At 43.0% G+C, this 17093-nt stretch overlaps 1 protein-coding gene across 3 annotated transcripts in view; it reads right to left on the bottom strand.

The window, feature by feature from the left end:
* Nucleotides 1-17093, bottom strand: part of NETO1 (neuropilin and tolloid like 1) — a 302715-nt gene that overhangs the window by 20093 nt on the left and 265529 nt on the right. For all 3 annotated transcript variants that reach the window (XM_073590007.1, XM_073590008.1, XM_073590009.1), the window contains exon 8: nt 7141-7254. In XM_073590007.1, coding sequence (XP_073446108.1) covers nt 7141-7254 — 114 coding nt within the window. The remainder of the gene's footprint in view (nt 1-7140; nt 7255-17093) is intronic.

The following is a 17093-nucleotide window of genomic DNA, read 5'->3' as shown; positions in this document are numbered from 1 at the left end:
GGCCAAAAATATTTTCCAAGCCTGGAGCTAGGTATATGCGGCCAATATATCCTTCAGGTAGCAGCAGCCGCACCAGAACACAGGAAGGGAATGGACCTTCTTGATGTATGCAATGATCTATATACACACATACAGTGCCTGCAGGCCTTGCACTGATGTGTATAGAGCAAAGTAAGAGTCCGGTCTCTTATACCCCTGGTGATGCTGTGCGGCCAGCCAATCACTGCACGACCACAACAAAGATGGATGCAGCTTTTCATTGCCTGGCAGGCAATCCCTGCATCATGACTGGGTCTGTAAAGTCCGCCAAAAAAGCTGGGTGGAGACCCAAGTTCCCACCGAGAAATCCCAGAAATGCTCGGTGCTCGCCGAGTACACTGAGTACCATGATAATCGGGCTAGTAACGAGTAGTGGCGAGCACATTCGCTCATCACTAGTGAGCACCTTTGCAATAGATATACTGTCAACTAATTTTTATTACCCACAGTGGCTGGGTTGGTTCTTAAAATGTTGAGGTCTTTATAATGGAAGCATAGTAGATGGGAGCATAATAGGCACTATAATTGGCTCTTTCATATGCATTATAGCTGACATTTTCATTTAGAAATTGCGAACATCTTCTGTTATGAAAGCTTTGTGGCCAGCTCTTACATGATACAAAAATTAAAACAGAAAAAATAATATGCAAAACAATCAAGAAAACAGTTGAATCAGTCAATCATTATATTAGTATGCTGTAAAAGAGAAATTAAAGGTGGCGGTCATACTTTATATTGGGAAAACCTGGTGATATACTGTACTCCAAAAAGTGCAAGTGAGAATTCAGCCTAACACAGCAGTTTTACTAAATATATTATTCAACATCATCTTAGCTATAACAGAAAATTTTATTTCTGAAGAACTTTTATTTTTAGGTCTAGCTATGATAAATTTTCAACTGACTCAAATGACTGTGTGTAAAGAGAGTATGTTAGAGAGGCAGAATCTCTCAGAAGCTAATATGGTTAGAAGTTCACCAGCCTGTCACCAACTACTTCTAAAAATTGAGGGGAAAAAAAATGAGAAAAAAATTAAAAATGTCCCTCAATATACAATTTCAAAGACTTTGACTATTTCATAATCTACAGTGCATAATATCAAAATACTCAGAGATTCAGGAGAAATCCAAGTACCAAGGCTGCTAGTCAATATTGGATGTTCGTGATTTATGGACTCTCAGAGCAATGCACTAAAATCCAGCCATTCAAACCACTGCATGGGCTCAAAAATATTTTGTAAATCATTGTCTGTTAATGTAATTTGCCTTGCAATCCATAAATGCAAGTTTAAGCTCTATCATGCAAAAAAGAAGCCATGCAATGGCTTGCAAAAGTATTCACCCCTTTGGCTTTTTACCTATTTTGTTATATTACAACATTTGTTTAAATATTTTTGCAATCCAATTTGTATGCCTTGCATCAGCTTTAAATAATCTAAATTGGTGAAGTGAAATGAGAAAAATATAGGCATACATTAAATTTATGGGATCAAATAACTAAAAATTGACATGTGCATATGTATTCACCCCTTTTGCTAAGAAGCACCTAAAAATTTCTAGTTGAAGCAATTACCTTCCTAAATCACATACTTACTGAAAGGAAGACCACCTGTGTATGATCTAAGTGTCACCAGGTCAGTCGATATACACACAACTTTTCTGAAAGACCACAGAGGCTTCAACACCATTAAGCAAGAGGCACCACTAACCAAACAACACCATGGAGAGCTCCAAAAACGTCAGGGACAAAGATGTTGAGAAGTACAAGTCAGATTTGCGTTATGAAAAAATATCCCAATCTCCAATGAACCACCCAGAGCACTATCAAATCCATTATTATCTAATGGAAAGAACATAACACCGCAATAAACTTGCCAAGAGAGAGCCACCCACAAGCAAGGAAGGCATTAATCAGAGAGGCAGCACAGAGACCTGAAGGAGCAGTAGAGTTACCAAGCAGAGACTTGAGTATGTGTCCATACGAACACAATAAGCCGTACACTGTATAGAAGTGACATTTATGGAAGAGTCGGCAGAAAAAAGCCTTTACTTACACACAAAAATTGTAAGGCTTGTTTTGAGTTTGCCAAAAGACATGTGGGAGACTCCCCAGTTGTATGGAGGAAGGTGATGTGGTCAGATGAGACCAAAATTGTACTTTTTGGCCAACAACATTAAATGTTATGTCAGACGCCAAACCAACAAAAGTGAGCATCCCAATAACTCCATCCCCACAGTGAAACATGGTGGTGGCAGCTGATATCATGCTGTGAGGATGTTTTTTGGCAACAAGGAAAAGTTCCTTGTCAGGAGGAGATGGATGGTGCGTAATACAGGGATATTCCTGAGCAAAACCTGCTTCCGCCAGTCAGATATTAGAGACTGGGATCTGGGATGGAGGTTCACCTTCCAACAAGACAATGACCTAAAGCATATTGCTAAAGCAACATTCAAGAAGTCTAAGGAGATAAATGTATATATTTTGGAATGGCTTAGGCAAAGCCTAGACTTTAATCCAATTAAGAATCTGTGGTCAGACTTGAAGATTATTGTTCACCAGACGAAACAATATAACTTGAAAGAGCAGGATCAGTTTTGCCTTGAGGAATGGGCAAAAATCCCAATGGAAAGATGCAGAAAGTTCAGAGACTTATCCAAAGCTACTTGCAGCTATAAGTGTCGCAAAAGGACTCTCTACAAAGTATTCACTTTAGGGGTTTATAGTTATGTACACTAAAGTTTTCAGTTATTTTGTCCTATTTGTTGTTTACTGCACAATAAAAAGAAAACTAAATGTTCACAGTTGTAGGTATGTTCTTTACATGAACTGATGCAAACAGTAAAAAAAACTGTGAAATTCCAAGTTATGAGTGTCATGCTGGGTGAGGGAGAAGCTAGGTGCACAACAACAAGAAGAGCCCAAACAATAGGAAAGGGGAGAGTGGGGACCCCTAGGCAGATCTGACAATACCCTGTCTGCCCTTACATCCCTAAATAGGTTCCACACCTATCGAAGAGCAGGAACCTAGTCCCTGTCTGCCCATAGCAATAGGCGCTGGATAGGGAGGGGAAGGTGTCAGCACTAGTCAGCCCTCACTACAACTAAAAACAAAGCATGAAGGCAAATGAGGGAATACACTTAGCTTGAGACGACACAAGAAACCTCATGCCAGCAATCCTCCAAAAGGCTCCAAGAAGAAACTAGTCAACTTCTAGCACTTACAGCAGACAGAGGTAAGCATAGCTATCACTGACCCACCCCTTGCTGAAGTAACTAAAGATTTTTAAGGCTGCAGCAAGGGTGTATTAATCAGCAGCAGATGGTGGAGATCACCGCTAGGTCCTAGAGGTAGAAGGATATCACTCCACAGCAAAAGTGCAAGACACAGAATGTGCTTGCAGAGTCAGGTGTAATTACCTTCTACAGCATCCAGGAGTTTCCCAAAGTGGAAGAAACAGAAATGGAGATGAGGATCAGCACTGTCTTCTGTTTCCACAATTGAATCAGGCCAAACTGCTCAGTACTGTTGTATAATGTCCTTTATTCAGCAGAATGAAGGACATTATACAACTGTTCTGAGCAGTGTGGCTGTGAATCCAGCAATGAGCAAACAAAAATAGACTGTTCTTAATTTATTCATGGCAACAGAAGACAGGGCTGATCCTGGTCTCTATTTCTCATATTTAATGGTATGAGATTGCATTAGTGCATATTGCATGGGCAATTTACATATATTGAAAGGCACTGTTTAAGCTGAGCATTTTATAGAGGTTTATAACATTTACTTCCATCAAAGAAATGACTATTTCATAAAAGGCCTTGCAAATACCAGCAAGACAATGCTAAACCACATACTGGTTTACATACATTAAAATAGCCTGGCTTCGAAGAATAACTTGGCGTGATGAACTGGCTGCATGCAGTCCCAACTTTTCACCAATAGAAAATATTGAAAAAAGTCATACAAGACCCAGGATTGTTGAGTATGGCCGGTGTCACACTTGCGAGAAACTCGCACGAGTCTTCCACGTCAATACCCGGCACTGCCGCCAGCACTCGGGACCGGAGCGTTCAGCTCAGTAGCGTAGCTAGCAGGGGGGCAGAGGTTGCAATGGCCCCAGTCCCCTTGATCTGAGGGGCCCACCCAGAGCTTCTGCCCCTGTTAACTATGTCAGCGTGCGCAGCTCGCTAATGTAGCTAAGCTGCACTGTAGCTGCAGGGAGACTATAGCTTTAAGATTCCTCAAGCGAACTGCAGACACGCCCACACTGCTCCTTGTGTGTCTGCAGGAGAGAGGTCACCACACAGCACCAGCTTCTTCACCTGGACAGGAGCAGGACAAGACTGTGCTGTGAGTAAGAACTTGGGGGCCATGAGGGGTCTGTGCAGTGAGGAGGGGGAAGGATGCTGCTCAGCTCCTGACAAATCCTGGATTATTTATTTTCTTGTATCTGAGGCACAGTAGATTTGTGGCGGCTACTTGAACTTTTATACAGCTCAGACGGCGTCTCTGTCAGTGCAAATCAGCTGCCATAAATCTCACTGTGCCTCAGAGCGACTGACATGAGTGGTATCATATATATGGTGTATACGGTATATAAATGTAAAAATCTATAGTAGTAAAAAATGAAGGCAGCGGACTATTGACAAAATTAAAAAATAGTGTTTTAATAGCTTATTGGGGCTCAGGAATGTTTTGGTTCGCTGAGAACCTTTTTCCAGGAGAACCAAAACTCTGTTTTTTTTCATTTTGTCTAAATGGTGTGCTACTTTCATTTTTTCTGCTATATTGAAGATTGGTAAATGCCTGGAATGTTTGGCAGCCGTATATTTCATATATCTCTACATATATGTGTATATATACAGTATATATACACTCCCCCTGTGATCTTGGTCCTGTAGCCGGGGTGAGGGTCCTATCATCTCATATTGTAAATCCAGGGTGGCAAGCATGAAAACCCAAATACAGTATATAACTTTTTAGTAAAAAAACAATCCCCACAAAGTTGAGGATGAATATATATGATAAAGAGCCAAATAGAAGAAAATATAAACAGTCAGCAGGTGCGTATAGCTGATCACATATAGACCCCTGAACGTATACTCAGTCTGGACAAGACCCCCCCAAAGGCAGAAAGGGGAATAAAAGAGAAGACATACCAGGGTGCACTTTCTTCTTTACATGAGTAATATTTTACCTTCCTCTCTTCTAATTCCCTCTTTCTTTCTCCTCTTTGGGGTCTTGTTCAGACAAGAGTATTTTTTTAGGGTCACCTGGGTACATTCAGGGAGCTATACCCATATCCTGGACTCTATACGCACCCACTGGCTGTTTATATTTTCTTCTATTTAGTTCTTTGTCATATATATCACAGACAGGGACCGACAGAGACCAGAATCAAAGGAATGGGAGATACAGCGGGGGCCATTACACAGTGTTAGAGCTAATTCGGGGGTCATAATCCAGCGGATGAGCTAATGCGGGAGTCAGTATAGAGCATGAGAGCTAATGCAGGGGCCATTATACAGTATGGGAGCTAATGTGGGGGCCATTATACAGTACAGTTTAAAGGCTTCTGTGGGGGCCATCATACAGTATGGGGGCCTATATACCGTGTGGGAGCTACTGTGAGGGCACAAGAGACATTCTGCTATGTAAAGGGCATAATGGTGGCATTATTATGTGAGGCAGTTAGAGGATCCCTGCGCTTGTACCACACAGCAGGTGCAGTAATAGGGACACATACGGCAGCAGCGGCTCAGCATTGGGGTATCAGGTGCAGTAATAGGGACACATATGGCAGCAGCGGCTCAGTACTGGGGTATCAGGTGCAGTAATAGGGACAAATACGGCAGCAGCAGCTCAGTATTGGGGTATCAGGTGCAGTAATAGGGACACATATGGCAGCAGCAGCTCAGTATTGGGGTATCAGGTGCAGTAATAGGGACACATACGGCAGCAGCAGCTCAGTATTGGGGTATCAGGTGTAGTAATAGGGACACATACGGCAGCAGCAGCTCAGTATTGGGGTATCAGGTAGAATAGTAGGGACACATACGGCAGCAGCAGCTCAGTATTGGGTGAGTAGTTTGTGCAGGTTGGAGATAGATGGGTATTAAGCTGGAAATGTGAGAAGTCAAATGTGTCTTTGTTGTATTCTCTGCAGATGAGTCCTGGCTGGAGAAGCAGACATGTCGGTCGGAGTAAGGTGTAAAAGTGAACGATTATCAGAAAGAATGTGGCCTGTAAGTTATCATATGTAACTGTATAGTAAACTCTTGTATATTCTGCAGGACTGGTATCTACCACTATGAAGTCACCATATGGCGGTTATATTAGTATTGTTTTTTGTATAGAGATTTGTTTCAGTTACAGCGCGGTCATCTGCTGAGGTTCTCCTATACTCACGACTAGAATGTGCCACCTGAGTTGTAATCAGGGTTACCGGTTAGGGGCCCACTCAGATTTTTTCGCCCCCCCCTAAGCTGAACCCCTAGCTACACCTCTGGTTCAGCTGCATAGAAATACATGCAGCTGAAAGCTGATCCGAGTGCCGATGGCAGTGCCGGGTACTGATGTGCGAGACTCATGCGAGTTTCTTGGAAGTGTGACACCGGCCTACCTAGAATCCTACATCAGACAAGAATAGGAAAACATCCCTCTCCCAAAACTCCAGAAATTAGTCTCCTCATTTCGCAGACGTCTACAGACTATTGTAAAATGAAGAGCAGATGCTATATAATGGAAGATATGGCCCTGTCCCATCTTTCGTGAGATGTGTTGCTGCCATCAATTTCTAAATGAATTAATTTTTAAAAACAGGGTCCATCATGATCATTTTTTTGTGTCATCCTAGCACAAAGTCATTTGGAGATGGAGAAATAATGTATGAGAATTAATAGCAATTTATTAATATTAAAAAAATAATACTTTGTATTTTTTATAACTCAATAATAAAAACTTTGTCAATAGATTATCTGTATGGAATTCAAACTTTATGAATGCCAGCATCTATAATAACGCTAAACCCAGTGTTTACTATTATTTTTCCATTTTTAATATAATAAACTACTAAAATCAGTTCTTATTCTAAGTGTTACCTTTGCAGTGGTTCTCATCCCAAGGGTATACACAATTCTGAACTCCATTGCAGACCAATGTATTATTAATGCACATATTACTATGACAAAAAAATGAATTTGCTTCACATGGAGCTGAAAAGCAAGAGAGAAACATTAAATGAGAGTAATACTCATGTTTACTTAGTATAGTGTTCAAAAGAATTTGGCCATTGCAGAAGAGAAAAGCAATCATAGCAAAACATTACAATTTTATAGTAAGACACAAAAACAACAAGGTATTCAATATGTTGGCTTATTAGGCCAGCTGGGAATTAAATGCAATGTCCACCTGGGCTCTGTAAATAAACATGACCTTTTTGTTATCAGGTGTATTGGGACAATTTGCAAAATTTTTAGATTTAAAACTTGAATTATAAATTGAAAAAAAATATGATATAACACCCTGGCTGTACCAACATTTTTCCTAAACACCAAGATGAGCAGATCAAGCAAAATGTTTAATCTGCTTGGTCACGCAGATTTTCCCAGGAAATTTGATTTAAGGAGAAGCTTTTCTCCATGAGTTTAAATGTTTCTTTTTAGTTCTGGTGTCTCTCAAGACCTTAGAGCATAATAAACATAAGATGTAAAAAATATACAAAATACTTATACTCACCGCTCACCTTTCCGGCCTCATTGTGATCTTATCCTGTGTGCACACGCTGCGGATTAGGTGCGGATTCATCTGCGCGGATTTTGTAAAATCCGCAGGTCAAAATACCTGCGGTTTTACCTGCGGATTGCTCTGCGGTTTTGCCCTGCAGTTTTTCATTTCTTCAATGGAGGAGATGGCAAACCGCAGCAGAATCCGCAGAAAGAATTGACATGTCAATTCTTTCTGTGGATTGAAAACCACAGATAATCCGCGGGGAAAATTCCGCACGGTCTGCATTGCGGTTTTTGATTCCCATAGGGAATCATGGTACTGTACACCACAGCAAAAACTGCTGCGGGTCCGCAGCGGCCAAATCCACTGCGGAACCGCAGCAAAATCCGCAGCGTGTGCACACAGCCTTATGTGTGCATGTGCAAATCTGGCCCAGGCCTCATCACAGCTGGATGTCCCAGCTCAGTGTCAGAGAACTGGAAATTTCAGCACTTCCAGTGGGAATCAGAAGATGTGTTAAGGGCAGGATAGGTGTCAGTTAGGAGTGGAGGGGCCAAAGAGGAGAGATGAGTGATGAGATAAAAGAAAAGATTTTTCTTTAAACTTTTGATAGCCTTTTAAAGTTCAGAAAAATAGCAGCCACCTTCTTCCATTTTGCTGAATCCAAGTGGAGTCGAATGATAAAAAAATTCTACATTTTGGTCAATGTGAATTTTTGTAAAATTCTACTAGAATTCAATCTCACTGGTATTTTATTTGCTGACCTCTACAAGTGGTATATCACATTATAATCAACAAGCCCATTACTTCACAAATAAGGACAGCCTAAAAAATGGAACTATTTCTAAAATTAAAAGTTCAAGATGTTCATATGTGCAATGTGTATGTCTACGTTCACGTATGTTCAGAATTTCACCCTTAAGGCCCCATCACACACAGCGATCTCTCTAGCGAGATCACTGATTTTGTGATGCCACAGCGATCTCGCCAGCGAGATCGCTGTGTGTGAGAGGGATCAGCGACCGGCCCCCCTGCTGGTTATCGCTGATCGTGCTCGATCGGCCTGGGCCGTTTTTTGATCGCTGGTCTCCCGTTGGCCAGCACGCATCGCTGCGTGTGGCAGCAAGAGACCAGCGATCAGAGATGCTACACGCTGGTTTCCAAGGTAAACAGCGGGTATCCAGGAGTTGCGTGGCTCTTAGATACCCGATGTTTACCTTGGAAACCAGCGTGTATGCCGGTTTCCAAAGTAAACGTTGGGTATCCAGGAGCCGCGGCTCCTGGATACCCAACGTTTACATTAGAAACCAGCGTGCAGCGTCGCTGGTCCTGATCACTGACAGCTCACCAGCGATCAGTCTAACAATGTCCCAGCGATCCCATCATGTCACATCATTGGTGGGATCGCTGGGACATCATTATGTGTAACGGGGCCTTTAGCGGACTGACCCATTATCTGGCAGTAAACATTTAGGCAACGGATTAGACAACATAATTGCTTTAACAGAACACCAGAAACAAAAGAAATACTCCCTGAACATGACAATAATAGAGCATATATATTTTCTCATTGGGAAGGAGGACATGGTTTATGTACAGTTGGAGTAAGTTGCATCAAACTCAATAAGTGGCACACACCTAAAATTAATTTGGCACTTTTTTTACCTTCCCACACGTCAAAACTAGAAATCTACTTGACATCTGGGAGGCATGTATCCATTGGGCTGGTCCCGCATTAGGTGTCCAGGGACATGAAGTGCATCTATAGACTCAGATTGAAGACCTGAATTATCATGGTGCACCGAACATAGCAAGCATCACACTTTAGTCACCTAAACAGCAGAGCACACACACCAGCCAACTGGCCCTCTTCTTTCGTGGAGTACCTGTCAATCTGCTGCTTCACCAAACATAAGGAGCATGGTTCACATTGAGAGTGGAAGGCAGAGGCTTCAGCCTCCTGTTACTGGCCTTTTGTTGAGCCGACTGACTTTTAGATGCAGACAATCACACAGCATGGCCAGTCACCTAGTGGTAGTGGTAGAGGAGATTCCTTCTCTGCTCTCACTGCTTCACAACATTACAGACACTGGTCTTGAAGTGAAAGCTCCAGATTCTGACTTCAAAGGACATGAAGGAAAGTGCAAATGTTTGCAAAAGTGTATGCTTACAGTATATAAATGCATATAGTATATGGGGCAGCACGGTGGCTCAGTGGTTAGCGCTGCAGCCTTGCAGCGCTGGGGTCCTGGGTTCGAATCCCTCTAAGGACAACATCTGCAAGGAGTTTGTATGTTCTCCCCGTGTTTGCGTGGGTTTCATTCGGGTACTCCAGTTTCCCCCCACACCTCAAAGACATACTGATAAGGAATTTAGATTGTGAGCCCCCATCGGGGACAGTGATGAAAAAAAGTGTGCAAACTGTAAAGCGCTGCCGAATATGTTAGCGCTATATAAAAATAAAGATTATTAAAAATAAAGGATATGTTTGTGAATACATATGTAGATGTGTATATTTGTCACTATTGGTAGTCAGTGTAAGGTCTTGTATAAATGTTTCAACTGAGTCTAAGAACACATGTGTGTTCGAAACGTGTTCAGTTTTAGTCAAGCACTTTTTCTCACCGGTACACTCGGTATCTGCATGTTGCATGACATTTTGGTATATTTTTTACAATTGAAACTGAATAAAAGGAATTGATCTTATTCCTTGGAGCTGGATTCCTTCCTTTTCTTCAAGCACATTTTAAAGGCGTCCGGCAGAGATGCGAATCCATGCTCAAGTTCCAAGGAACTTAAAACGCTTTCCTTGGAAGGGGTGAACTGAATTATCTCTTGTCTACTATAAATGTTTCAGAACATAAAGTGTATGCTGTGGATTAATGTACAGTATATATGGTGGGAGTAATTATGTATACAGTATATATGGCTGTGTATGGTATAAGTATTATTTAGAGGTCATTCGGTATTTACAGAGTAATGAATTATTTCAGCATCATACATAACATGAAGACTTCTACAGACAACTGATGACTAAGGGATTGTCTGGAATTTCAAAAACTGCAGCAAATGTGATTAAAGAATAACCAAATTTCTAAGTAGATGAGTCCTCCACAGACCTAGTGTTTATTATTTCGATGAGTCTTTTGTTTACTTGCCTGCAGCATTGACGTGCCTTACATACACGTGACTCCTGAGACTGGTAATGGGCTGCCGCAGTAATGTAAATCTGAATTCATCTTTGCCAGAAAGTAAGCAAAGATGGGAGAATGAAAAGGTTAATAATAGATTTGTCCTCTTCCTGTTTTCAATAACTGCAGACTGCCCTTCCTCTTCCTGTGTTTCATATCACCGCTAGTGATGAGCGAGTATATTCGTTACTCGAGATTTCCCGAGCATGTTCAGGTGATCTCCGAGTATTTGGCTGTGGTCGCAGATTTTGTTTCTGTCGCCGTAGCTGCATGACTTGTGGCTGCTAGCCAGCCTGAATACATTGTGCTGTAGTAACCACTGTGTCCGCTAGGGGGCCCTGTGTGGATGTCCCAGGAGAAAGGATGAACGGCAGAATACTGAATGGCCATTATGTATCTCAAAGTGGGTGGCTTTGAGATGGAGACTTATGTGTTGATCAGCAGTGATACTGCTGAGGTGCTGCTTTAATGTGAAAGGGAGAAGTCTCCAGATAACTAGAGAGATGGACGGGCCTGGTTACCTACAAACCCACCCAGGGGGTGTGTTTAAAGCACTGTTGTAAAGAGTGTGTAAATGCCTGAAGGACCAGTGATGAGGTCATAGTCATGTGACCCTGTGGGCGTGGCTATGAACCATATAATGTGGCCAGGGTAGGTCACATGGGGGTGAATGCTGGGACCTGGTTGGTCCAGTGTGGAATGTCCCGCTGAGATGGGGCTTCCTGCCTGACAGCACGTGTGGATGCTGTGTTTAATGGCTGCAAGTGCCTGAGAGGTCGCTGGAGGGAATGAATGTCTGCAGTATGGAGAAGCAGCCATGAGAGAACCCTGACGGGGTGAGATATAACTGTGAGGATGAAAATCCTGCATATCGGACATTGCTAACAGAGTGAAGCTCTGTCATGGACGCTATGCCGTTTATTTATTGCTGGTCATGGTTTATGATGTTTAATAAACCGCATGGACTGTTCTGAGTTTATGGAAAACCTGTTCCGGATCTGATTTTGTGGCTGCCAAGTGAGTGATCCCCTACTTAAATGACAGCGCTACCTCACGACATGTGGGGATTGCCTGTATGTTAGGAAATCCCTACATATTTTCAGGCTGTCTAGCAGCCGCAAATCATGCAGCTATGGTGACAGAAACTTAATCCCCGAGCACATCCAAATACTTGGAGATCACCCGAGCATGCTCGGTAAATCTTGAGTAACGAGTATACTCGCTCATCATTAATTACCTCATATTATAGCTCCACTTCTGACGTTCATTTTGCATCTTACAGTCCCACAAGTAATGCTTAGGCAACAGCGACATCTTGTAACCAAATAACAACGTCACTGCAGATGATGAAATCTATTTACAATATGTACAGTATTATACTGATGCAGACACAGGTATATACATTTATACTCTGGTAAGCCGACATACATGTCACAGTTCAATAAACATATGGGAGAGATCAGTCAATCAGCTACAGTAGAGAAAAGAATCTTCAACCTGTATTTTCTTTAAATGCCGGAACAGTTTCATAGTACAGTATACCAGAATGCAGTTAAGCAGTCGGACTCTGTTTCATGCTGCCCGTGCATTGGGCAGCATGAATTAGCTGACAGTTTCCCTTTAACTGCAGACTAACACAAATGGATCACTTAATCATAAATTGCTTTGCCATTCACATGTTATAATTTTAGTGATATGTAAAAACATGTACATTTTGTTTACATGTAAATCAGTCGTATAAATGATTTTGTGCTCATAATTTGATGTAAAAAACTGACATGAGATTCAGTTTACTAAAAAATAGCTGCAGGACTCTACAAGTGATGTTTTTTTTATTGATTTGATCAGTAGAAATGCTATTATATTCACGTGTGTCCTTATTAGAACTATAGAACTATATTCACGTATGTCGTTACTAGCACACAAAAATTGGCTTAACAAAGCTAGAGGAAATACAGAGATGATACTTCTGGGCTGAGATGTTAGGAATTACAAGCTGCGGGAGAAGGCTTTTACAGCAGATGGCAGTGTTTGATCGTCATACAAGACATAGTGTTGGACGTTTCCTGTTTTTCATTTTCTTGGTAATGTTCCTATGTCATGTAAATGTACAATAAGCAAGCAAATTGAAACTTAAGACACAATCAACTACAAAGCATTTCTAATATATTATTTTGTCGAGTATAGTGTTCTGTATGGTTATTGTGAGGTGCGTTAGGGGATGGACAACTGTATGGGGTCTACACCAAGTTAGAACATGACACTATTATTTGGGTAATTTAGATATTCTTAATGTAATCTCTGGTCTGTTATTTATTATATACATATTTTTTATAAAACTTTTCTTATTTTTTTTTGCTTTTTATGCACACTGTTTTTTTTTTCTTATTATTATATTATACTATATTTATAGTCACAGATGCAGATGTGGTGTCCCTGAGGGTTCAGTCGTCACAGAGGTACTGCACCTCCTCCTGAGGTGTGGTACCCCACCATCCAGGTAAGGTGGAGACACCTGACCACACTCCAACACCTGCATCCCACACAACATAGTAGTGTAGCAAAGCACCCTTTGGTGGCTCCCTGCTTGGAACACGAAACATGCTGGGAGGCGGGTGGAGTTTAGTTTGCACTAAAAGAGCGGGAAGAGGATAGGATTTAGTCAGTTGGTCACAGGAGTCTGACAAGGTCAGTCTGTGAAAGGAGATCCCCTGAGTGGGATGGATGAAGGGAGTGCTGCAGCCGACCTCAGTGACCTGGGTCCGCTGGCACAGGAAAGGAACATTAATAGAAAGCCTGACTCTCCATAAGAAGTAAAGAAATAGTACAGAACGTGAGGAGAAGAAGAGAACTGAGGATTAGGGCTAGAGGAGAACTCTTCCAAAGTTCTAAGCGCAAGGCCGGGGTCTGGTCCCCGAGGTTGTATGGATACTAATGGTCCTGCGACAGACACCGGAGGAATAGAAGTTGTCACCACTTTATTCCCACAAAAAACTTGGGGGCACAACAGCAACGTGTGTTAGCCAGGACTAGGAAGTAAGGCGTCCCCGAAGCAGGCTACAGCTGTCTGCCGTACAAGTAGAGTTCATAGGAACATCTGACAGGAGGAACTCCAGTGTAACTCAGTACTGTGAGTACTTCACTAAAGGCGCTAAGAGGGAGACGTTCAGAAAAGGCACACAAGTTGGCGGAGTGTTGGAAAGGAGTACTTCATCTTGCCTAGAAGTTGGCTGAGCTCCTGGCCTGGAGGACATGGCACGGATGCGGGTTCTTTTGCCACAACAGACTGTGAGTAAAGCTTTGGAACTACATGCCCTGGTGTCCTCCACTTATTCCTGCATCAACCTGCCCAGCACTGCTACATCCCCTGCGCCTGACACTACACCATCTAAGTGTCACTTCACCTACTCTGCCCTGGGACTACAGTCCTGCCTGTGGAGGGCTATAACATCATTGCTGCCCCACACCATCTGTCCCAGAGGATCGGTCTGCAGCGTCGGCTTAACATCATTCATTGCCGAACACCACAGGTGGTGTCACGAATCATTCACTTATAAACTCTAATCATCATATGTTAGGCGTCGGATTCCTGCAGCTGCACAGCAGGAATCCAGAGCCATACATCCAGCGGTCTCCCATTCCTCTCCGACCACTCAGGGACCTGCACAGCAATCTTGGCAATCCAGGCGCCCTGCTCGGACCAGCTCTCTCGGTCTGGATGTTGCTGCCACCTCTGGACCAGCAATGGTAGCGCAGCCTGCATTGCAGGAAACCACTCCAGAGGCTAAGTCCTCTCGCCGTGCTACTGGGCATGCCCACAAAACGATCTCCCAGTGGAGATCGGGGGTCACGTGCTCAGGTCCTTGTTCTGATCCGATTGGCTCATCTCAGAGGTCTGTAAGGTCCCAGAAGCGCATGGCTATAAAAGGCCTGCATGGCCGCTCGGCCATGCGCTAGTATAGGCTATACTTGCTAGATGTGTGAATGGTGACGGATGTATGATTCTGGTGACTGACTCATTTGAAACCCCTTCCCTCTGATATTACGCATGTGGATAGGGAACTAGAGTTATAGTCAGCGCCAGTCACTGGCAAGCCATACGCCACAGTGCATACCGCACCGCTACACTAGCGTCTGATATTGTGATGCCTCACGGCACTGTCGTACAGAGGCAGTAGTTACCGCCACGCTGCAGTTAGCAGCACTTACTGGCGTCCACGGTAGCGACGACGCACGCACGGTAGGTCAGGACGGACACCGACCTCAGCCTTGGGCCATGTCCTGTGACTGTATACCGTGTGTGCACGCCAGCTGAGACCTGTGAAGCTAACAGGCTTGGTGTTTATGCTTTATTGGTTCTAAAGCACCTCTGTGAGTTTAAACAGAGTCCGCTCTGTGCACCTCGGGTGACGTTTAACCCGAGCGCAGTATATCGCCGTATAGCTAGTCTGCCATTACTTAGCAGCGGTTGTTACACCTACTGCACGGTGGACCCCGGGCGGCGGACGCACTTCCTATTATTTATATTTGGTGTGTTCCGCCGTCCCTAACATCATAAACACACTGAACATTTCCCCCCTTTTACAATGGGCACCTAGGGCCACAGGCCGGGTCCCAGCTGTCGTGACAACTCCCATTGAAGCCCATCGGGCCCGGTACCGAGTACCCCACAGCCCTGGGAGGGTGACCCACACATGCAGTATAGGAGTCCATTCATAGCACAGTGACCACGTCTTGTGTGAAAAAATCCTTTACTTTTCTGTTCTATTGCATGTCTTGGGGGGCAAATGTGATATCGTAACAGGTAGTTCCAACATACTGAGAAGTCACCAATAACTCCTGACATCTCATTTGACTTAAAAAATATATTTGTCTCTCTGCTTCATATTAGTGAGCACTATTAGTGTTTGGCCATACTATTTTGAAATGCAGGGCCTCTGTCCAGGTTGTTTAGCACTTTTGGGCAGGTATCTGGTGCTACACTATGGTATTTGAGCTGAGGTCTTGGCATCACCATGGATAAGCTAGTGAAGCCCAAGTAGAAAACATTTGTAAAGCAGTGATATATGCTCTATTGCACCACTCTCTCAATGTAAGTCTTTCCACTTTGGTTGGCAAATGATCAGGTGTATTTCATAAGATGAACCCTTCCTTTTCTTCTCCAGACTTTTCATATCATTTTTCCTATGATAACCTTGGTTTCATCTCACCATAAAAGATTGCTACAGAACTGACATGCTATTTAAATGCTTTTAAGCAATGGAAAAAAAGTCTAATCTTGTCTTTCTGTTCTTGATTATTCCCAGTGATTGTCATTTAAAAAAAACAAAAAACTATGGATTTACTTTTAAAGCACCACTCCAGCATTGGTTTTATTTCAATGCTGGATTGGTGCCACTAATGTAAGTTCCCTAAACCTTGAATTATACTCACCAGCCATAGTGTTTTGCTTTTCCTGGCACCACTTTGTCATGTGCCATCGTATTGTGACCACAACTACTGACTGACTGGAAACCTTGTCCTGGCTCTCATAGACTTACATTGAGTACTGACATTTGGCTTGCCAAGTCAGAACTGGAGAGTTCTGGAAGATGCTAAACTTCAGAAGATAACCAGAGAGGGGCCAATGAAGACAGCCCCAGAGAGTATAGTGTTAGGATCAGAGAACTTAGATTAGTGACACCACTACAGCGGTAAATTAAAAAAAATGCTGGAGGGGTGCTTTAATTTTTATTATTATAATGCATTTATATAGTGCCATTTATACCATGGCGCTTTACATGTGAAAAGGGGAAATATAGGCAGGTACAATAAACATGTGTAAGACAAGGGACACACAAGTACATAAGGAGAGGGGACCCTGCCCGTGAGGGCTCACAGTCTGCAGGGATGGGTGAGGATACAGTAGAAGAGGGTAGAGCAGGTCGTGCGGTGGTTCAGTAGACCGAGGATCATTGTAGGCTGTAGGCTTGTCGGAACAGGTGGGTTTTCAGGTTCTTCTTGAAGGTTTCCATTGATGGTGAGAGTCTGATGTGCTGCGGCAGAAAGTTCCAGAGTATGGGGGAAGCATGGGAGAAGTCTTGTATGCGGTTGTGGGAAGAAGAGATAAGGGGGAGTAGAGAAGGAGATCTTGA

Source organism: Dendrobates tinctorius, unplaced genomic scaffold, assembly GCF_039654945.1.
Source record: "Dendrobates tinctorius isolate UK_male_01 unplaced genomic scaffold, ASM3965494v1 ptg000115l, whole genome shotgun sequence".
Classification (NCBI taxonomy): domain Eukaryota; kingdom Metazoa; phylum Chordata; class Amphibia; order Anura; family Dendrobatidae; genus Dendrobates; species Dendrobates tinctorius.
The sequence above is the reverse complement of the archived record's forward strand: the minus strand, read 5'-3'. Positions and strand labels throughout refer to the sequence as shown.